Source organism: Melanostigma gelatinosum (assembly GCF_949748355.1).
Source record: "Melanostigma gelatinosum genome assembly, chromosome: 17".
In the NCBI taxonomy this organism is placed as follows: Eukaryota; Metazoa; Chordata; class Actinopteri; order Perciformes; family Zoarcidae; genus Melanostigma; species Melanostigma gelatinosum.
The window spans coordinates 3,154,056-3,178,142 of NC_136650.1; the positions used below are offsets into that span (position 1 = coordinate 3,154,056).

Sequence of the window (24,087 nt, forward strand, 5' to 3'; positions counted from 1 at the left end):
TGTCACTGCCCAACATGTCACGCTAGCCCACCGACCAATCACGTATGGCTAGGCCAGCTAGAAGGCTCTGACACGTCAAAGAATACGCCCAACATGTCAAACTAAAGATCTGATTGGTTGAAGACTATGACAATCAACAATATCGTCCCCATTCACTTAACCTGCAAAGGGATTCACTTCTGCAGGCCTGTGACCTCTGTTCTTACCTAGAGACACAGAGGTGAAATCTGATTGGATAAAAGCTCTACTTAAAACAAGCTGCACTGGAAGCAGAGCAACTGAGGAAGACAGTAGAATACATAGAATACATGTAGTGTATTTCTGAAAAAATTATTAAATTATAAATGAGCTATAACTTTGTGATTCTGTTTAGGCCAGCAGAGAAGGCCTTGCTGGCCCTAACAGCCCACCACTGGGTTTGCTAGATACAGTGAATACAGCTCGATGAAATTCAGCGAGTCCCTCCGGATGATGCTATGAACCCAGACAAGACGACGTTTAGTTTCCCGGGATACGTGGGACTTCCACAACGTATGAAGCAGCCAACAGTGGTTATTCCTTCCATGGTTGACGGCGGAAATAACTTGAACAGTTTCAATAGAGATAAGCCACTTCTCCTCTCCGGCGCATCGAGCGCGAATAAACACAAATTATCTTGTGAGTAACGCAACATAAAAAAAAAAACATTCACACCAAACGCAAAGTGAATTTTTATTAAAAATTCACTTTGCGTTTGGTGTGAACACAGCATTAGGACAGAGTTACTTTATGGGGGTTTTATTTAGAAAAAAAGAAATCCTTGTCTTGGTTTCCCAGTTAAGATACAGGTGTTTCTCAAAGTCAAGGAAGGATCCGTCACCAGCTGTATTTCAGGATAGTACGTCATCGAATGCCGCCGAAGGTTCCAATGTGGACGATCCAAATTCTACAGAGTCCTTCGTTCAGAGGTTTGTAAAGGATGCATGTGTGAATCCTCCGCGCTCCTAAAACACCCACAGTCCGATGTATAGCATGCATTTCCAGACCCCGATTTGAAAACAGAGGAAATATGCTTTAAACTAAATAGATAACTAAATAAACTTTAAGTTATTTCACCTCAGCAGTCCACAAAAATCTGTTTCTGAACTAATTTGAGGCAAGAAATTGCCAATCCGGTTGCTGAATCTTCACTCATATTAGATCTATGAGGCCACATTTGAAAGTTTGTTTCAACTTTCATCGTGCAGCGACTTGTTAAAGGAGCCATTAATAGCACTGAGGCCAGCAACAGAGAGAGACAACGGGGTAGAGACAGGTTCTCTGGCCTTATTTAGACCTCACCAGAGTGGGTGATTGTTGGAGGAGACGAGGCTAAACAAGACGGGTTTGATACGTTTTATTTTGTTTCAGGTACAACTACTGTGTCTTGTAATGGAGTCTGCTGGCTTTGAGGAGAGCTTATTAATTGGATGTTTTCATAAATTATAATAATTGTAAATATCTGTTGATTTTATTTATTTTTTATAGGCCTACGTGTTTTGAATCTGTCTTTTGAGGAATGCAAAATCAATATACCTACTAGAAATTGTAATGTAGTCAATTATCCTCACCATCATTTTTTTTCATAAACCTGTGTTTACCCTATATGGGCCTATAAATATGAGTATTTGTACACTTTTTGTGGAACTTATCATAAAAAATACTCAGCTCAAAAACTGAAAGTCATCGGAAAAAAGGTTTTACCATGAGCTACGACTTCGAAAATATCATTATTATCAAGAAAAAATACGTTTGTTTGTGGTGTCAAAATTGTGAGGAACAGAGCAGGTTGAAAAACTGCCACTGTCTGCGTTCCTCCAGAAATTCCTCGTCTCAGTTAACATTGAGTCCTATGGGGCAGTTGCTTTGCCAGGGTTCAGATCTTTTAATCCGCCCACTCCACCGTGTTCATTGTGGGCATTGTGACATAAAATGGCAATTTCTTCATTAAAAGCTCTTTACAAACACATTGTGAATCTTCAACTCTACATGTAATCTAAAATATTTACACAAATCCTCCCAGAATAGAAGCCAGCTCTCTTTGGGAGAATTACATCTCTCAATCCTTCATTCAGTGGCCTTGCTTTCGCATTTGTGCTGCTGAATAATAGTTTTGAGTTTGATATGACACTCTTGATTACCAAATATATTTGTCAATATCACACATATGTATATATATATATACACATATATATTGTAGGCTAGTTCTGTTTTTTTTAACTTTCTCTTTTAAATCACTCCGGCCCACTCTTAACACTGGCACAAAGTATGTTGTCATGGAAACACATCAGCTGTCGACATAAATGACATTGGTCTATACAGATTGGTTAGAAAGATCAATTTCACAACACGTTAACAGATATTCCGTGAAAACCGTGCTAGCAATCCGAATGCCTATTTGGCCCAATAAAGTCAGAAATTTTGTGACAGTTTAAACTTTTAGTCATTTTCCTGCGTTAAAGTATGGTGAACTGGTATGAGCCAAAACAGGAGTGTTGTTGAGCTTTCTACATTCCGATTTCCTGATGATTTCCCATGAGTGATCACTGTTTTTTGCGATCAGTGTAGTTTTGCACAAGGCTTTCAGGTCAAAGCACTCATCTGCAAAGAAGTAAAGGTCACATTCGATGATTGGACTATTTCAGAGCATGGATATTAAAACCCTAAAACATGTTTTATTTTTTCTGAAAAAAAGATGTCACACTTCATAAAGTCAATCATGAGAACCTTGACACTGAACCAATCATTAGAAAAACAATACAATGAAAGTGAAACTGCAGAGTCATACAGCAGAAGCCGTTCTTCATTATTCTTCTTCACTATTTAGGACTGACAAGTGCCTGGAATGGTTAACATTTCTGATCACTAAACAGAAGTCACTACTAATAAATAGTGGCTTCAAAGATAAAAAGACTGAAACAATTAGCTTGAGTTCATAACTTCAACCACACGATTTCACATGTGTATGAAATAACTGTCAGGATTGTCCTTTGTGTTTCGAGAGTTTTTCAAGCATTTCCTTTGTAAGAACTGTCTTGTGATGGGGTGAGAGGTTGTGAGACACAGCAAATACAATAGAAAGTGACTCTGAGAATGGCTGTCCTGTAACCCTACTCCATCACCTGGCCTGTAATGCCTATAACTGGATTTCTCCTGGGGATGGACAGAGTACAGGGGCGACGAGGGGGACTATGTCAGTTATTCCCCGCTCTAGGCCCCAGCTGGTTATTAATAAACATCTTTTGGCTGACATTGTCCAGTGGATTAGAATATGAGACTAGCCGCAAACACAAATAGGCAGAGATGATCGCAGAGATAAAGGAGCAGAATTATTAGTGAAGTGACTGTGTTTGAAAGGAGTAGCTGAACTCTATCACTTTCTGGAAAATACAAACTGAAAGTGTGATGAGAAGGTTGATATCTGTTTCCCCTCTGTGTGTCTGTGGGTTGGTTTGTTGGACAGTGACCTTTTCTATTATGGGCTCTGCCCAGTGTGGCCCGATGGTGCTCATATACTGTATATGGTGACAGCATTAAGGGCCAGAGGCTATGTATTATGTTAGGAGTCATTTAGCATTCATTGTTGGAATGTGTGAAACAGTTCTTCTTCACTGTCTGTTTCAAAAACTACTCAGAGTGCATTTAAAGGAGCAATATTCAGAGCATTCATATATCATCAAAGTGCATTCTGCATTGCTTTTCAGGCTGTAATGTTTCATGATTTTCCATTCATAACACATTTGAATTCAAGAGACATACATATATAGAAAGACAAAATGAAAAAAAATCAGGCGTGAAGAAAGAAATGATTAGTATTGAAAATATTTGTATTTAATTAGTTCTGAAATATATTGTTGTTTAAAAAAAGTTATTGCACTAATCTTAGCTTCCCTTCATTGGCTCCCTATCGGCATTAGATCTTACTTTAAGGTGCTACTAATGACATATACCGGTACATTTCTCATAGTGCTGTGGGCTCTCAGAATTCAATAATATACAGAGTAAAAGAAGTCAGCGGGCTGCAGGGCCCCTTTCTCTGGAATAATCTCCCTGCTGGCTCTGTAGAAGCTTTGAGCAGGCCTCACGCCTCACTTTCCTAGCATGTTGGAGAAGTACGGTGACCTACAGGTATGGGTAGATATCTGTAGTATTTTATTACAACTAGCAGCTACTCTTATCAATACTCTGTTCTTCTACATGACTAAATAATTGCTTTTAAAAACATATATAATAGAATTTTATAAACAAATTTTGAGGATTAGAATTTACATTTAAAATGTATCTAAATATTGTTTCTAGAGCAGCAACAGTTATTTTTACAACAGCAAAGTCACATAAAGTCAATAATATCTCACTAGAAACAAATAACAGAAAGAAATAACATTTCTGAGAGAAGTTTATAAAGAATGAAGAACACAGACATCAGTCAGTACTAGTCATTCTGCCTGTCCTCCTGTCCTCCTCTCCTCTGTCCTCCTGTCCTCCTCTCCTCTGTCCTCCTTCTCTGTCTCAGCCAGCAGAGAAGTTTAAAAAAAGAAGAAGCTTTTGGCTGATCGTGCGTGCTGTGCTTGTGTAAACATAGCGGCGGTGGACGATTCAATAAGGTTTCACTTTTGTTGACATGTTAACAGATGTATTGATGAAGTATTGGCTTTTTATTAGCCAATACTTTATTGCAGGTACAATAACAAGTATCCTTCACTTCACTCGCTAGAGCCAGTGTCTGTTCTGGGCTGCTGTAGCATGGCGGTGCAAGATGGCGGACTCCGTGGAAGACGACCCGCTCCCTTTGTAGATATAAATGGCTTTTTCTAAGCGAACGAAACCACTACGATTCTTAGTTTCAGCTGATTATACACTGATTAAAATATAGTTATGAATATTGCATTATATTGCTGCCAATTAATCACCCTAAATGTTACACATTGTTCCTTTAAGTGGATTTAAAATTTTCATTTAAAACACATTTGTGTGTTGTTACATTTATACACAAACTGGTGGACCTGCATTTACACACTGATTATAATGTATGAACTTGTGAACATTTGTGTTGGTTTTTTGAGACTCCCCTGATGTCACTTGCAGGGAATTTTCTGTAGCTAATCAGATGTCTCCTCCATTTTCAACCAACCATGTGAGCGTGCCCCCAGGAGGGTTTATTCTTATGTCAGGCACATGGTCCGGCACAGAATCTCCTGGAAACGGCTCAGACTGCTGGCTTTGGCAAAATGGTCCAAACGTCTGACTTGTGAACTCCAGACAAGTGTTGAATGTATACACTGTCTATAAGAAGTGGAGGTAATCATCGTGATGTCACCCATTGGTTCGTGGACTGCCTCGAGTTCGAGGTTTTGGCCATTGCCATCTTGGATTACGGCCGTCAATATCTTGACATTTTGCAACCAGTGAACAGAAGTGACCATATTGAGACTGCGTGCGAGTGACGTAGAGATGCCGCATTTAGCTCTGGTAGCGGTAGCGACCTGTCAATCAAAACGTAGCCCCACCCTAAACAACCAAACATGGGCAGATAAGCCTGTAAAGATCGCCAACACAATCCAAACAAAGTGATACAGCAACTTGACTAAAGTTTAAACCCACAATGTTGAAGGAAAGACTGGAAAACAAACGTATAGCTAGCCAACGTTCGCTAACGCTGAAGAGACAGAGTGCTATTACCGACAGTGGCAGGTGACTGGTATGACAGTGGTAAATCCCCCCTTGCAAAACAAAAAGGCTATCACATTTACTCACAAGAGCCCAGTGTTTTCAACCCATCACATTGCTGGAGGGCTCATTCTATCTACCGATCTGGAATTCACTGGACATCTTCACCGATCCATTTTCTTCATTTATGTTCACAATATCTGTTGCCGTTATATTGTCATTGTGAGTGCTGTAATTTCCCATCCATCCATTATGTATGCCCATGAAGACGTTGCAGGGCCTCAGAGGCTGGCTGACAGACAACTGTCACACCTTCAGGCATCTACAGTCACCAGGTAACCCAACATGTATGCACAGGGAAAGGTTCCAACCAAGAAGTAACAGTGCGAACCACTGCACGATTGCAATTTGATTATAGTATTGTGTATCAACAATATTGTAATTTCTGTCTGGGCACATCATTAGACATGAGGTGAATCAATTAACAGAACTATATAAATGGAATCGTCATCAGTCTTCTTTTACTCGTCTCCAGCTAGGAAATACATCCTTCAACACAGATTCATTTTGTATGACATGATTTTATTTTTTCATGTAGTAATACAATTTACATAAATGACAAAAGGTTGTACAAAAGTAAGTACAGCCCTTGTTTTCAGTTCAGCCTTACAGTGTCACTGACAAAGAAAGCATCTGCTGACTTCATAATACTTTATCCATGTCATTACTATGTTGGCTTTGAACAATATTTGCCATCTAATACTCATCCTGCCTTTTTAGGCAGAGAGATGTCACTGTAAGAGATCGACGCCTAAAATACATTTAGCAGAAAAGTAGGCATGCAGTTGCAACATTCTAATATGAGGATAACCATGGAGAGTTTTTGCAGCAACAGAAACAAAAACATCCACTGAAAAGCTATATTCTGAAGATAATATTACATCCATTTGGCAATCAGAGTTGAGTTTACCTGCTCCTTCTTTGTGTTACTAGACTGCAATCAGCCGGTATTAAGATACAATGAAAACTGTTGAGAATAAAGACACAGTAAAGCTAAAAGCTATTTTCTATTGCAGTAGTAAGAAAAGGTAGAGGTTAGATTGGAAAACATGCAAAACAGAACTACCGTATATAAATGGAATCGTCATCAGTCTTCCAAGCCAAGCAGACAACTGACTCTCTCTTTAAGTCATTTAAATGTAAAGCCTCTATAAGATCTCAGATAAGTGTTCCAGAAAGCTCCACTGTTTCTGCCCGTCGAACTCGAGCTGTAACGCTCATTTCAACTGAAGCTGATGTCTGTGAACAAATACATAATCCATCCATCCAGGTTTTAGGCCTGACATCTATGCAGACATAAACGTTTGTGAAATGCTGGACTCATGAATCACATTGTCAACATACATTTTGCATACTTTTTACCTACAAATGCATTTAAAAATACTCTGACAGAGCCAAGCATTTAAGTGTGCTCGGATAAACCTAAATTCACAGCAGTCTTAATGTACATGTAGTTATTTAAGTGAATCATTTAGACATACAGCAGGTGTGAGTGTTAGGATGACAAATTTGACTGAGGAAGTTGGGTTAGATGATGAGACAACCACTGACTGTCTCCTACCAACATCCAATGATGTCTCCTTTCAACCAGAAGCTGTTAGCGAAGCAGATGAGACAACAGACCTATGAATCATAACTGACCATAGCTGCTTTTGATCATAAATTACATTTTGTTGTTTAGTTTGGAAGACTTCTTGTCAGGGATGGTATGGTGATCTGAGGACTTCCAGTTTGTCTGTCATATTCTTCCTGACCATGAAGTCATTTTTGTTGTCAACATTAAGTGCAAAATGAAAATGATGTCATTTAAAGCTAAGGTGGCAGAATTATCTCTGAATATAATTTAAAACTCCTTTTGTCACAGAATTTGATTTTGACGTATCCCAAATAGTTTAGTCCACACAGGGATGAGATCGGGGTGGAAGGATGAACAGGCTGCTGTTTGTGCCCTGTGTGAAACCAAAAGTCAACGTTCAGTCATTTAAATTTACATCCGTAACTTCAAAACCAAAACAAAAGCAGTCATTTTAAGCCAAACTATGATGTTTTACGGAACGAAACAAATGTTTTGTTGCGTATTCCTTTTGTTTGAATTTACAGTGTTTAAAACTGCGTCTGTAACCCGGAAAAAAATACATTTCGTTGGAATTGAGAAGCTGAGAAGAGCTTCAGATTCAGCTGATAATTGCCAGCATTATCACACCTTTTTAAACGTATCAGTTGATACATATTGATTGTGAACATATTGATTATATACACTTTAAGCCTTAAATCTGAGGAGAGGGCATAAAAGCCTTTCTGGATCCACAGAGGGGCAATGACATTAGTTCATGTGTATCTATTTCAATTACATTGTGATGCGATGAGCTGCATTACTGTGTTAAGGCCATAGTGATGCCAGACCTCAGCAATGGTAAAATGTTTCATGAGTGACTGACACAGACGTTCTTTTTAGAAGTTACAACTTCTACATCACTCCAGTTCTGATGTCTTTGCACTGGCTTCCTGTCCAACAAAGAATTGACTTTAAAATCCTGCTGTTGGTTTACAAAGCACTGAATGGTTTAGGGCCAAAATACATCTCTGATCTGCTGCTACCTTATGAACCATCCCGACCCCTCAGGTCGTCTGGGACCGGTCTACTATCAATGAATGTTCTTCTCCTTTTCTTTTGCCTTGTGTTTTGATGCTTTTAATGGTTTTATGTGAAGCACTTTGAATTACCTTGTTGTTGAAATCTGCTATACAAATAAACTTGCCTTGCCTTACTTTAAGATCTGACAAAAACAAACCGTAATAAGATAAGCATTGTAAAAGCAGAAGTTATTGCGGGGCAAATGTATTGGATTGCTTTACATTTTTGGTGGTCATGTATTTTTCGGATATTTCAGTGTGGGTCTTAAGGGTCTTTCTGGCAGCATTGAATAGAAACATTTTTTCTCTCTATCATCTCGATAATGACCCATACCTGTTTTTCAGGTTTGCGCACAACATAAAAATGTGAAAACAGTAACAACCCAAGTGATGGTAATAAATAATCAAACAATCCAAAGCATAACTGAAAATAAAAAAAACTCACTGTCACAAGCCATCTACTGAAAAGCAAAGCAGCTGAATAAACATTAAGATTTGCAGAAAAGATAGACATGCTTATTGTTGGAATCAATCTGTTGCCATCATAGTCAACTATGGCTATAAGCTCATGAGCACTATAAAACATGGCGAGAATCAGATCTCCTCTGGAATATCTTGAAGGTCTGAAAAAGAGAGAACAAATCAAAATTCAGCCCTCGGTTCATTTAAAACGAAGAGAAAATGATATTGCATTGGTGTCTTGTTTCTAAAATCGGACACATTTTAAGTTACGAACCAATATTCTGCTATTATGTGACATCATGTGGGAGAGACTATTGAAAAATGTTCAAAGCTCACACAGCTGTTTAGTTTTATTGTTCTCTGGCACTAATAACTGAATATAACTGAAAGTATCTAAAAACAAACTCCTGAGTAGTAACTACCTGTAAACTCCAAAAATTGGCAGGCCCTTATTTATATTGACTGGAGAGTGAACCAAGCATTTATTCATTATTATTCATCATTCATTATTTGTATTTCATAAGCCTCCCAGTTTTGATCTATTCCTGGTTTGAATTTGCTGTTTGTTAATGTAAACTCAACACTTTGAATCACCCGCTGTCCAGCTTTCCTGCGCTAGGCCGTGAACAGCATGTCACTTTGCAATGTTTGCAGTCAAGATGCTTTTTATTGCTCCTCTGTCAACGTGAACAAGAACTTGGCACAGGAACTTCTCCTTAAGTTTCCTTGTTTGTGTGAAAAACGGTGCAGTCTCTCTTCCTGCTTTAATGTGAGTTTTTTGGCTGTAGCTGCTGTTGAGTTTATATCGTCGTTACAATCTGTATCGGCTGCCTTGATGCTTTATTCAAATTATTATTATTGTTTAAAGTGAAAGGTTATTTAATTAATGTAGCCTAATAATGCTTGTTGTCCATAGCTGTTTTTTTTTACTTCTTTCTCTAATCTGGTTAATTCTTCTTGGGCTGAGGAAGATAGTTGTATATATCGATAATTGATAATCAGTTGCACAGGATGCAAATGTCTGTAGAGAAAAGTCTATTGTTGGTTGGTTGAATATTAACATGTTCATGCACTTTTTTTGTGGCCCAATATGTTCTACAATTAATTCCTTTAAAAATGTAACAGAAACATTTACTCATAGTTCATTTTAACTGACCTAAAATATTCTAGTACTCTTTCCATACCTGCCTATAATACACGATGATACGAAAAGGATACATGTAACATTTACAGTCATTGTGTGTTATGTCTCGAATCTGACCCTTGGAGCTTTCAGATTCCGTCCCATCATCATCATCGGACGTCATGTCTACCTCCAAATCACTGCCATCCTGGAGGCCATCTGATTGGTGGGCAGGTTCCTGACTGGCCCACAGGGTGTCAGCTCTGGTTGAGACCTCCCTTCCTGGTTGCAGAGAGGCAGGCTACAATAGCAAGAGGAAGAGTCCATCGAAAACCCAGTGAACATGGGGCACATGGACTGTACTGTAAACCTGCTGATGACTTAAGACTTTTATCATTCTCTTGAAAAGCGCTGATTTAAAAGGAGCACTCATAATACACATCAAAGTCAGTTCACTCGAGATGGTTGTATAAGGCCTTGTGTGAGGAATTTGTCTGACAGAATAATATCCCTGATGACATCACTATGACGTCATTGGGGTCATTGTGACTGAGACGAAAAATGTTTAACTGAAAGCTTGTATTCAAACTGGGGGTGTGAAGTTTGACAGGCAGGATGTATCTACAAAAGATATGCTACTGAGCAGCATTTTGGGAAGTGTAGGTTCTCGTGTTTTTGGAACTTGACTGATACAAGGGACTCAAATTCCCCCACTTCAATGACTACTCTCTCCATCCTCAAGAGCGACGTAAACAGGCTGTTAAAGAAACAGAATCTCCACAAAGCAGCCGGACGAGACTGAGTCTCTCCTTCTACCTTGAACAGCTTAAACACCTCAGCCACCTCCTAACCCCACCCCCGACACTGACTATTTTCCCACCACAGACACGACACATTACATTAACGTAGAGCCTCCACTTCTGTCTCAATGTAAAACTCTATAAACTGATTCTGTGCAGAGTCAGAGGCTTTCTGGTTTTCGTTTCTAGTCCGAGCAGTATTGACCAACCACGTTGGAGCAGGTTTTGGTTGAATGCAGGTAAACAGTCAACCCGAGCAACACGTTGGCCAAAATGCAATCTGGGAACCCATCGGCCATCATCCGACGATGATTTAGCTTATTACTGGTTTAAAATCACTTGTAAACTGGCTACTTGTGAAATAATCTGGTCGTACACACACCGTCTCACAACTTCAACTCCAGTCTTGCATCTCAAGTTGCTAATTGGACTGTTAACAATGAGCAGCTCACAGAAAAGGAAGTCTTGGCCCAGATATCTGATGGCTACACCGGAGGCTAATCCGCCTGAGACCGATAGCTGATGGGTCCAGAGATTGGTCTCTATGCATTACATTAATGCACATCGTTTGGATTATTATCTCTGTACATCATTCATACTGTGGAACATTTGCCCATTTCCTGATTAAAACGTTGCACATCCCTGCACAAACTGTAGACCTGTTTCATTTTAAAATAGACATATCGTTTTTTAAAATCATTTCATTTCCTCTTATTTTATTTATTATTATGCACTAAACACCATGCCCAATTTGTTGTATAAGAAAATCAACTGAGGCAATAAACCTGACTCTGACTTTAAAAATCTGTTTTGTGAGTCTCCTAACTTTGTGGAATTGCAATACAAATGTTCTCACATGAGCAACCTGCTCCCTTAGCTGCTGGGAGGCAGATGCAGCCCCGCTGCAGACCTTCATGTGTCGGACGTGCCTCTCCAGCTTTGCCCGGGCTCTCTCACTGTCCTTGAACCGGCTCTCGGCATCCCGCAGCCTCAGCAGCTCCTCTTGCAGCAGGCTGTGTTGTCTCTGCAAAAGAGCCAGCTCCCCGATGCTTGAAACTGCATTGGCCTCCCGATTTCCAACATCTCGCCAGAGAGGGCGCCACGCTCCTCCTGCAGCTGGTGCCACGTTATCCTGTGGCTGCAGCAATAACTCTAAAATGGAGTCTTGTTTGATGACAGCACCCTGCAGGATATGATAGAGAATTCAGATTTAAATATTTTACATGCTAAAGATGGACAAACAAGCTGAAACCAAATAGTTTTTCTGTTGGAGACTTACATGAAATTCCCTTCCTCTGTATATTATTCACACATACAATGTTTCATGTTTGTTGTTGTAAATTGTTGATAATAAACAGTGTACATCTAAATATTTTTGTGTGTTTACTCTTTAACGGATAAGGCTGCTAATATTCTGTTTCTTATTGTCAACATATCCATTGTTGTCCAAAAACCATAAAAACACATCAGTGTGCCAGACTGTTGCACTGGGGGACATGCTCCTTCATTTCCATGAACACACACACTGAAGTTTACTTTCACTCAATCCAACATAACAATATCGTCACTAGAGCACAAAATGTGGATTAATAATTCATTGTTTGAGTAATAAACTTTTTTGTGAAAAAGAACATGGTATGTAGCATAACATGTGCTGTGCAATAAACTGTTAAGTCGGACTCAAGCATGTTAAAACTGTTTAAGCCGAGCGAGGATCATTTGGGGTTCGAGCAAGACCGTTTAGGGAAGAGCGTATCGTAGAATGCACTTTTCAGAAACAAATATAATGAATGCTACACACATATTATAAATGCTGGGCAAAAACATCATGTAAAAACCTACTAACCTGGAGTGCATGGAGGTAAACACTGAGATTCACCAGCCTTTGATAGATCTTCTGTCAAAAACAGGCAGCATACTTATTATTATCGCTCCCTCACACACACACACGCACACACACACAAACACACACGCACACACACACTTTGAGGAACCTTCACCCCCTTACTTACTGCAGGCGGTGACTTGTCTTGACTCCTCATGCAATCCTTTTAATATATCCCACAAACAGAGGAGAGTATAACCACAATTATGTTACATTTCAACATAAAACAATAATAAGCTATTAATAGTACACATCAGTTGAACTGATATGATGCCATAGGGAATTGTTGGATGTATGTTCATGCCCAATGTGAAAGTGCATGGAGTTCAACCCTCCAACACCGCACTGGATAAGTGGATTTAGAAATTCAATGGATGGATGGATCTATTTGGGGTGCAGTTAGAAACTCGGTTAGACCATAGAATCCAATTATAGCAGGGTGTGTTATGAGCTGGTCACAAGTGATATTTGCTCCTTTCATCCCAATTAAAACAGCACCATGATGACTTGATCACAAACATGTTTTGTAATGAAGTGGAGAGTCTGGAAGAAGACTGGTAAATGGGATACCAGTGTTTCATGGGAATAATATGCTGAATGTACTCTCATTTGCTAAGACAAATACCTGCATGTGTGTTCTTGAGTGTCTTGTGGACGCTATGGCTGCAACATATATTGTTTCAGCATCGACTTATTGAACTTCAATATTTAAGGTCTTGCGACTTGATTTTGACAAAGGTCATTCTTCAAGTTAAACTAATAATGCAGGAACTACTTGATATTGTATTCGCGTTAGAAATTCTCACATCTATTTGTGATTAATCAAATGACCAAAAACAGTTGAAATGAAGAGAACTCTGGGTAATTTAGCCATGCTACTTATTGCAAAGGATGTTTTGTAGATTAGTATGAAGAAAGCAAAGTGAAAACGATGTAAACAAAAGCCATACATATGGTTCAGCAAGTGGCCTACTCAGACATGACTCAAACCCCCACCCCCAAATCCGGGAGAGCAGAACAATTTAACGTTCAACAACAACAGTGTACCAGAACAACGGGCCACAATAGTTGCATTTGATATTGACTGCATGCAGTAATAAACTCTGGTGAGTGCTGCAAAGATAGTCTGATGCACCGACAAAACCAGTCGGATGTAAGAGGAAGATTTAAGAATTTTGAAATAATGACAAAGCATTCGACCCGTTCATTTCTTGGCCCCCAGCTCACCTTTGATGCTAAGAAATCATGGGCTCCATTGACCAACAGATCCTGATCACCTGAGCAGAGACAAGAACAGCAGTCACTCAGTATTACAGACAGTTATGAGAATGAATGTCTGACTATTTAACAACAAACAAACAAAGATGGAAGGGGATGTCTTTTTGTATCTTTCTTAAATCTAAATTCGATCTTGATGATCAGTAATCGAATACATAGATACATCAATCTAAACTCTTTGAGTCAGCTATTTACAATTATAATATTATTCAATGTTGTAGTGAGACGCGTTGTAATGTCAGTTTTTAACCTGCTGCCTGCTCCTCAGCCCCGCCCACACCCTGCTCTCATGTTACTGTCTTCAGTAAAGCAAACTAAAGGAGTCCTTTTGCCAATGATAATGTGATGAAGAAGAATAGTTCCGTATGTTTGACTCACTTCATTTGTGTCTGTTTTATGTCTTGTATGTTCCTCTAAAATGTTATTGATTGTTATCATTTTGTGTTGCTGGACAGCAATGATGACTGATGATGAATGATGGGAGCCTTCAGTGACTCACTGGTTTCTATGACCTCCATGTGGTTGTGAAGGCATGGAAGAGGGATGTTCACCCTGGACCCCAGAATGAGTTCACTCAACCTGTCAACTGAGGAAACACACACCTGCATAACTCACAAATATAATCTTTTATATTTTCTCCAAGTAAGACAAAATACAGTGAGAAATCATCCTTCTTTTAGCAAATTTTCACAATGCTTATATTGAGACATGATCCCACATCCCACCCCGTGGTGATTACACACTTGTTTACATCTTGTTACTATAATGGCAGAATACTCACTGGACCGAACATGCTTCTGTGATGAGGAAAATAATCCCAACCATAGTTGCAACCACTGTTCATGTACAATGCTTACAGTATAGACACTTCACAAAAAATTACTAACTTTGAAATAATACCAGTATTGCTCAGTGTTCTACTGAACGACTAAGTTCCAGCAGCAGTCCGATTTTTTAATGAACACCTTTAGAGGTTTTTATCTTTCTGATGTTTTTGTCTGTTGTGTGCTGTGCCCTGTGTCGTCTGTTTGGGTTTTTGGGTGGCAAATGAGTTTCCCCACTGGGGATTAATAAAGTTTTTCTAATCGAATCTAATCTATTGGAAAAATGTGTCATCAAAGGTGGTATTGTGCCCATTGTTAAACAACAATTAAACAAAACCAAGTTCTTTACTTTCACCATCTATAGTGCATGGTCAAAAGTGCATGGCGCAAGTGTGTTTAACATGTTTTGGATGCACCAGTTGAAAACAGTCCTAAGCAGCCACCATTGGAATCCCATTCTACAAATATTATAATACTAATAAAAATAGTGTAGTCAGATCTATATCTGCAACTGTGCAGAAATACCAGCTGAATGATAAAAAACAGCATTAGAGTTCAAATTTCAAGTTATGAATAAAGCCTCAAAGCTTCGATTCGCTACAGTCCTACAAATGTCTTCTATTGATGAGTTTATATTGTGTTTACTCATTAGGAGGAAACTATGTTCATTCTTCAAACCAGATTTTGTCACAATCCATCAAATAGATGTCGCAACATTTCTCTGGATAAGAAAAACTTTGACCTGTTAGTGGCACTAGAGGATCAGTCAGAGGAGCAACTAAGTCATTAGGCTTCATCCTCTGGTGACCATTAATATCTCTACCAAAATGTATGGCAATCTGTAACATACTTGATGATTTGTCTAGAACCACTTGACCGGATGTCAGTTGGCTCAATGGTTAACCACAAGCTCTCTGACTCATATGTCATAGATTCAAACCCACTTGTGCCAGATAGTAGTCCGGTCATGCCTGTGAGGAGCATTTTTATCTCGAAAGAAATAGCGTTAATCTTATTTTAAGTTATTTCTTAAGTTGTTTCTGCTTCTGTTCTGGAATATACGGATGTAATTTATCAGCCTGCTGCAGCCTTCTCTCCATTCCACCGTCAGGTGCATTAATAGTAATAGCTACAGTACAAAAATCAACCATGTCTGCTTCAAAAAACGTTTTATATACTACTTTGCTTTGCTATACATTTCTTAGCGACCTGGAATATTTTTCACAACATTCATATATCACACAATAGTCCTAGTGGGGAGGTCATGGTAGATGGCACATTTAACAATGGAGACAGGGCGTCACATCCTGTGTTTAATGTGTTAGGGCCCAGGGCTACTAAAACAATTCAGTTTAAAAAAATGTTCATTTAAATTGTGAAAAAGTTGACCTATTCGGTCAAATCAGACAACACTGAAGTTATACATGTTAACCTGTATTACCAGCTGGTCTTTCCAACTAACAAATTATTAACAATTATTTTTAGTTGGCATGAAACTTGGTGTGTTACCCTCAGCTGTGGCATCCAGTAGGAGTTTCTCTGCACGGGGCGCTTGAGGTGTGTCTGCCCTGAACAAGTAGCGAGTGATGGGAGGTTGTAGGGCCTCCTGACCAGTTGTCACCTCTGCCAGCTCACAGAATAGAGTCACCCTCTCCTGCAGGAGCTCCAGCATTTCCCGGTCCTTCTGCTGGAGGTCAGCTGTGGAGGGTTTCTGAGGATTAATCAATCGTGCATCCAACACAAATCTAAAACAACACATGACCACAAAGCCTGCCTATTTTAAACAAGTCTCACATCTATTGAATGCGGCGAATAGACACCAACTGCAAAAACTCTCCAGCCATCAACTTTGTGTGAATACATTTTTCACAGCAAACGCAAATGTATAAAACCCTGCATTACACCTCGATTTCAGTGGATTTCCGCCTATGGAAATATATGATCAATGAAATCCTCAGTTCAGCTATAACTCCAGGCGGCTTGCTGTCAAAATGGACATATGTCTTGTCATTTTGGTTTCTCAACACCCAATATTGTACAAGAAACAGCAATGACAATCTCAACAACCAAATAAAGGAACATATGGCTTGAGATTGCTCAGCAGCTGAGATATGATGAAGATGGTAATTAAGTTGATATGCACTTGCCAAAGTTAAATGTTGGTTACGGAACAGGGCTAGTCACATCAGATAGCATCTGCATGTGAATTTCCTGTATTTCTCCACCACCTTTTCGCATCACACTGGTGAAAAATGTCTTCAACGCAGAGAGAAAACACACCGGTCATCCCAGTGTGTGGGAGTCTGTGTATGTTTTTGCTGATGTGTGTGATTTGGTTCATGAGCTTTCTATTAACCATACACTCACTAAGATTATACCCCCAATACCAACCTTTTCATTGTGTTCTCAATACTTCAACAGTGTTGGGGGGATATTGGGGTATTTGGGTACCCTCTACACTACAAAAAAATTGAATATGTGTGTATCTCTAAATCTAGATCAGCGGTTCCCAAACTTTTTAGGCCGCGCACCCCCTTCTACATCCCGAACGGGTTCGCGCACCCCCCCCCCCTTAATAATGAAAAAAAGAAGCAACAGAGCCTTTTAAGCCTTCATAGCCGCATAAGAATCGGACCAATGAGAGAACAGTTTGCTCGCGCGTGCATTTGTTTACAAGATTTAGTCCGCTGTTAAATGTTGCAGTGTGAACACAAACCGAACAAAGGAGCAACTGCAACAAAGCAAACGAACTGAAGGTGTGAAAACGCCCTGAAACACTGCAACAAAGTTTCAATAACTTTCAGTGACACAAGGCGTCACTTTTAAAGAGCAATACGGATGCGAGCACACACGCACAGGCTCAGAGGCAGATTATCACATTTAATTTACAATCAATGACCGACTAATGAAGCCAGGATGTCTTCGGACAAACATCGATGCGGCGCGACACAGTGTTGTTGGATCATGTCCAACTTTTTTGCTTCTTTCTCCCAATCATACATTCCACCATCTCTCTGGCAGCTGGTGAGCTCACGTCTTCGGCGATTGTGTGCGGTAGCCCCTTTCTCGCTATTCTGTAACCAGATATGAAGCCCGTAGTGCGTCATTTATAGACCAACACATGAATGAGACTGCAGTTGTTTTTGGCTGTTTTGTAACTCCTCCAATTTCGATATAAACAATGTAAGGGGCTTTTGACTTGCACTGGCATGCTTGGTGTTCAGGTGGCGACGTAAATAAGAGCTTCAGACTGTTAGCCAGAACCTCACTGCACACCACGCACTGTGGCTTTGGGGAATCTGCGTTGCCAATCCAAGTGAAGCCCAGACACAGACACTTTTCATCATATTTCCTCTTTTTTTCTCAGTCTGATGCTCACTCTCGTTTCCTCTTTTTTCACCTTGACTCCGCGATGGGCCGATGTGCTCCCGATTTGTCTGTGCTATCCCTTCCTCCTTTTCGGTCTCCTCCGTCTCATCTTCCTCTGACTCTGGCTCGATTTCTTCTCCCGGTCTCTCCCCAACGCAGCTCTCCGTTCCCCTCGCCTCCGATTCCTCTCTCTCTCTCTCTCTCTGTCCCTCTCCTCTTTTACGACTGATAGCTTCAGATGTCCCACCTGACAGTTTTTAAATTAAAATTACATTTTTTTTAAATATTTAATATTATTACACCATCAGACCGCCATTACACTTTTCCTCTCGCGCACCCCCTAGAGGCAGCTCGCGCACCCCCAGGGGTGCGCGCACCCCACTTTGGGAATCCCTGATCTAGATGAACTCCTAAAATACACTTTGCTTTCATTGAAGCCTGGTTCCAGCCCTTGCGGAGGAGAGAGAGCTGCAAAACAGAATCCATTCAAAACAGAAATGGGGACATAGGTTGTCGTATGTTACCTTACAGGTGTAACAAATATTGAATTGACATATTTTTTTGATCTACATGTAAAATGTTAAACTGCTAGTAGCAGTCACTGCTGGTGGCTTGGGAAAAATACCAACTAACATGAATAATACACTAAAATGAATTCCCTCTGGTTATCAGATGGAATTCATCTGGTATCTGGTTAATTGCTTTTATTAAAGATTTTCTTTAAATCTCAGACTCATTGGGGGAATTCTGCTGCAATAACCAGTTTTATAGATTTAAGCCTCATCAACGAGTCAAAAGGGGAGTATGAATCTTCAGCAACAGGAATTCACAGAACAGAAAGAAGAATTCACAATGAGTCAAAAGTACGAGTTACAATACAGAGGAGTAGGACTTTGTGCTCATTGAAGAGACATACAGTGAAATGCCATTTATAAACACTGCTTTGATCATGTCATTTATGTTTCCTGACCTTTGAGTCTCCTAAGATGGGCCTTGTGTTCAGTCTCTATAAGGGGGAACTCCTCTCGTGATGGGCACCTGAGCACACAAAAGCACAGATCACACAGATCCTGTTATCAATGATGTGATGGACAGTAAATATATCTTCAGAAATGTTACAGAAAAACAAACCACTTGTTAGGGTATTACATATTAGACTGTTACATATGTGATACTGATACTAGAGGCATTGGTACAACAACAATGATATACAACCATATATCATGTCATGCTATAATAAGGCTTTTGTGGAGTTATGAGGATGTGTTGTAACGATGGTGTGGTTTTAGAGTTGGTGCGGACTATGGGTTGTGGGTAATGTATAGTTGTGGAAGGGTAACCAGTAGATGGTTGTTATTCCTGGCATTGTTCTTTTGTCTTTGTTTGAGAAGCTTTGCTAAATATTACCTTTATTTTAGTCAAAGGTGAGCTCTAAGAACACAGTGACTGCTAAAAATAGGACCAACTGGGCGGGAAACACATTTTATTGAGTTTTGGATTTGTATTAAGGCTAATGTTGTTAAGTACATTCATACCACTGTATGTAGACATTAATGCCACTTTGTTTAAAACGAACCAACTGCACCTTTTGTGATGTGTCTCTGTTTCTGTTGTACAAAAAATGATCTCTCTGAGGACAATACCATTTTTATAACTAAACTTAACCTTTAGACAAATTATACCAAAAGGTTTTTCACATTATATTCTTTCTTGACTAAACAATATGGTCTTAATTTTATCTTATCGATGGAAACACACAAAGACCCCGGGGACTTATTTCCTCATCAGATCAAATATTAATCATGAACCTTTGGACAATTACCCACGTGACATTTGGACTTTAAGATTTTGAACTTGAACCCTGCAGACTGTTAGAAAATACAAAATTAACACTTTGGCAATTCAACCCTTTAGTTATTTTATCTATTTCATTTCTATTGTCATCATTGAACTTATTCTATTCCTATTGCATCATCATTTTTTACGTTTACCATTTTCTACTTGTTCACCATAATGTACATTACAAAGTATTTACTCAAGTTGTAAGTTCTCATTTACTTGGTTTAATAAACCAGAACACATACTGATATAAAACCAAACACTTCAATTGTTGCCATTTTTCCATAGTGGTTCACCAGAATACCCAAACCTTAAAGCATTGAGGTTTGGGTAGAAAACAATGAATTTTAACAAAAGTATATCTTCTTCTTTTTTCACGCTAACAATACACCATATAAGAAAAAGTTCACTATAGATATAAGGCAGACAGTATTAATACAATTATAGTAATACGCAGTAGTGCAACTATGTTAGGTTAGCTGAGGCATTGTGGTAAATCTTGAGTGTGCTTTAAAACCTGTTAACACTCTGACGGCCCGCGTCATGTACACAACTGCTCTGTCAAGACAGGTACTGATGCGATATCTCATTAGAAAGCTACGGTTCTTGTAATTCGATTTCTGCAAACCATTTCAAGATACAGTCACAACAGCAGGTACAGTTAACGTCTCTGTCAAACAAACACTCCAAAAATAGCCGATCAAATATCCCCGCGATAGTCCGGAAAAAACAGTCTTGCTAGATTGCTAAGGGTCCACACGATCCAATCCAGTAAAAGATTTAGTCCAAAACACATTAGTACGTCCATCAAGACCCACGGAGGGCTGTTGCATCATTTCAAATTAGCCAGCAGATATTGATAATTTTCTGTGTATTTTTAGTCATATCTCCCGTTAACATGTAAACATTGCCGGTCTCTGTGTCTCAAAATGGCAGCTGCATTCTGCCGGTTAGATTGACACCTCATTTCACCCAATAGGAGCTTCCATAGCCTGGAACAGTTCACATTCTGGAACAGCCAACGAGAGTCCACTTTGAAAGACAATGCCCGCCTCTCTTGCTTTGGGTAATGCTCGAGTCAATTGCAACAGATCTTGTTGAACCCCAGGCTTCATATAGCCAATGAAATTACGAAGAGAACGCTATGCAGATTCACACAAAGCATGTAGGGAAAACGTTTGGGAACTCAAATCTTAGGAAGGTTCTGCATTTTCCAAATGCAATAGTGTTATTCAAAAGCATTGTTCAGTTCGTAAGCCTCGTAACGAACGGCTTAATACGAATATGTGTATTGTTACACCCCTAGAAACAAATAATAACCCGTAGCTGTGGCGTCATAATAAGGTTATTAGGAGGTGGTTCAACTGTAGTAGGACAGCACTGAAGGCCCAGGTATAAAATGCACGGGCCGCCACCAGTGTATATATAATCCATTAAGATGTCATTTTAGTTTAACAGATAGTGATTAAATACTGAATATAATAAAATATTTTTTAAGATCATAATAGTTATGTTTAGCAAGTAAGAATTCAGTTTATTCAATTCAACCGATTTGTTTTCAGTGCAGAGAGAAAAGTGTTTGTGTTGGTGCATTTACCCACTTGCTGACGGTGCGCTGGATGTAGCGTATCCAGACATTCTTGTTCTCCTTGGAGGCAGCATGGAACTCGTACATCTCAGGAGGAGAGGAGTCACTGATGAGGAACATGCCTCTCTCCTGATTGGCTATATCCCTCACTATCAGGTTCTGAAGGGAAAGTACTGGAGATTTGTCCTGGATCACACAGGACAGTTTTGTTTGAAGAAAAGTAATAAAGACACAAAGGAAAGTTGGGAGAACGTCAGTATGAACACTTGTCTTTCCAGTCATCACAGTCAAACAATTGATCCATTGGTATTTTAAATGTTAGTGTGTATTTGTAAGAGAATACATTTTCTTACCAGACATGGAAAGATGTATCTCTGGTCTTTCTCCTGCAGAAACACCAGGATGTCTGTCATCAATAAGACCTGTGTATCTACGCAACACAAAGACACACAATATACGAGCACATTCAGAAACACATTCAAGTTCTTGTTTTTTTTTCCATCGAGTACAAAAATTTTAACCAATGTAAATCTGAAGCAGAATGGCTTACCCATACCTATCCCCAAGTCTGTGCTAAAACTGTTCTCAGTAAATCATTTCCCACCTTATTCAGGAGCATTGAGTTGTCTCCTAGGTTAGGTACTGTTCTCTTTAATAGATTTAAAGCATAAAGAAAAAAGCTCCAGCACTCTGTGGAGTGCTTGTGTATTTGTGTAGTCTGTCCTCTTTCATTACTGACCTAAGTAAAAGTCAACTTAATTAAATGTATTTGTTTCGCCCAAAATCACAAATTTGCCTCAGATGAGGATGTCGTACATATACGACATCCTCTGTCCCAGGTCCCTACCATTGGAACAGGGAAAGGATGAGGTGTGGATCGGCCATCCGATCGGTTATTCTGCAGAACAAATCAATTTTTCCCTGTTAACGGATTTTGGGCAGTTTTCCCTGAGTTGAATCGAGGGTTTCAGGACAGAGGGTGTCATATGCTGTACGGATTTTAAGGCCCCCTGAGGTGAATTTGTGATATCGGGCTAAAGTATATAAATGAAATTGAGTTAACGTGATCATCACGCCATACAAAATCATCTTGTTAAACCTCAAACTATAAAATACTTTCTACTGTGTATATATAAATACAACTTTGAAGTGGCATCTGTCTTAGAACTACTTTTACCCAAAATAAACTGAACTGGTGATAATTTCACGATAACCTTGCAGTTTTAGCTGACATGCCTACTCTGTTTTATTATTTTTTTGTTTAATGGTCTTGCCTATGAAACTTAATGTAAACCTGTAAACCTACTATGAGCAGACGAGTCATCAATCTCCATTTGTAAGCTTTAATATCTTTCTGTAATTATACTGTGTTCCTCACTGTGTGTTAGCGACCGTGTCAACCATATTCATTTGGCAAGTTAGCAGCTATTACATGCGGTTGTTGCAGTCGTAGCTCAGGGAGGTAGCCATGATAATACAGTAAGCCCTTGTTTCGGGGAGCCTTAGAACCAGATTGAGCCTTCAAGACATCATTCTGTGCAGTCCTACATACTAAATACTTATACTTTACTACCTTACTACATACTACTTACTTTACACACAGACTAAGGTTTTCACAGCGTTGCGTATACCTTTGAGTCTGGATCCTGGGGTTTTCCAGAAAAGGGTCCCATCATGGACAAGTCTCCGGCGAAACAACTCTCCAGTTTTGAAAATTCCACCATCTCTTACTTTGGTCTCAGCCCGTGGGTCCAGCTTGGCCTGGATCTCTTGCAGACGCTGTGTTTTCTCCAGGTCCTCCATCTGCCAACCAGGATAAAAGTCATCTTCCATTTGGAGAACAGAGTATTAATGAACGTCAATTACATTTCAATTGAATATATTAACCATGCAAAAAAAACAATTTAAGAGTATATCGTTTGCATCTTGCAATAAATATTGATATGTTCTTGATCCCTTTGTGTTGTGTCTATTTGCCTTTTCTGTTGAAAAATGATGGGTTTTAAGTAGGGGTGTAACAATACGCGTATTCGTATTGAACCGTTCGGTACGAGGCTCACGGTTCGGTACGCATGACGAACCGAACAATACGTTTGAATACAATTTTATTTTATTTTATTTATTTATTTTTAAACCTTTATTTAACCAGGTAGTCCCATTGCGATTAAAAATCTCTTTTGCAAGATGTAAGTAACAATACAAGATGTAAGCAAGATGTAAGTAACAATACTACATAACATTAAGGAGCAGTTTTTGTTTTTTATGCTTATGTGTTGCTAAGAAGACACCCCAGAAGATGGGTCACTCAGGTATAGTTCCATCATTGTTCAAAGTCATAGAATAACTTCATGATGTTAGTTGTAATGAATAAATATATTTTAAAATCAAGTACATTTCTCTGGCATTTATAGTTTTCTACTGTACCGAAACGTACCGAACCGTGGCTCCACTGTATCGTACCCAACCCAACCGTGCATTTTGTGAACCGTTACACCCCTAGTTTTGAGGCACTGATGGCCTTTCAATGTCATTAATGAATG

At 39.3% G+C, this 24,087-nt stretch overlaps 1 protein-coding gene across 1 annotated transcript in view; it reads right to left on the reverse strand.

Moving 5' to 3' along the window:
• Positions 1-6,255: 6,255 nt before the first annotated feature.
• The window catches only part of arhgef2a (Rho guanine nucleotide exchange factor (GEF) 2a), a gene marked incomplete at its 5' end in the record, with an annotated part of 57,713 nt that continues 39,881 nt past the window's right edge, over positions 6,256-24,087 (reverse strand). The window contains 12 exons of the mRNA XM_079288083.1: positions 6,256-9,002; positions 10,103-10,265; positions 11,621-11,947; positions 12,611-12,661; positions 12,777-12,812; positions 13,877-13,926; positions 14,427-14,513; positions 16,261-16,449; positions 19,091-19,158; positions 21,561-21,733; positions 21,901-21,977; positions 23,179-23,350. Coding sequence (XP_079144209.1) covers positions 8,974-9,002; positions 10,103-10,265; positions 11,621-11,947; positions 12,611-12,661; positions 12,777-12,812; positions 13,877-13,926; positions 14,427-14,513; positions 16,261-16,449; positions 19,091-19,158; positions 21,561-21,733; positions 21,901-21,977; positions 23,179-23,350 — 1,422 coding nt within the window. The 3' untranslated portion in view covers positions 6,256-8,973. The remainder of the gene's footprint in view (positions 9,003-10,102; positions 10,266-11,620; positions 11,948-12,610; positions 12,662-12,776; positions 12,813-13,876; positions 13,927-14,426; positions 14,514-16,260; positions 16,450-19,090; positions 19,159-21,560; positions 21,734-21,900; positions 21,978-23,178; positions 23,351-24,087) is intronic.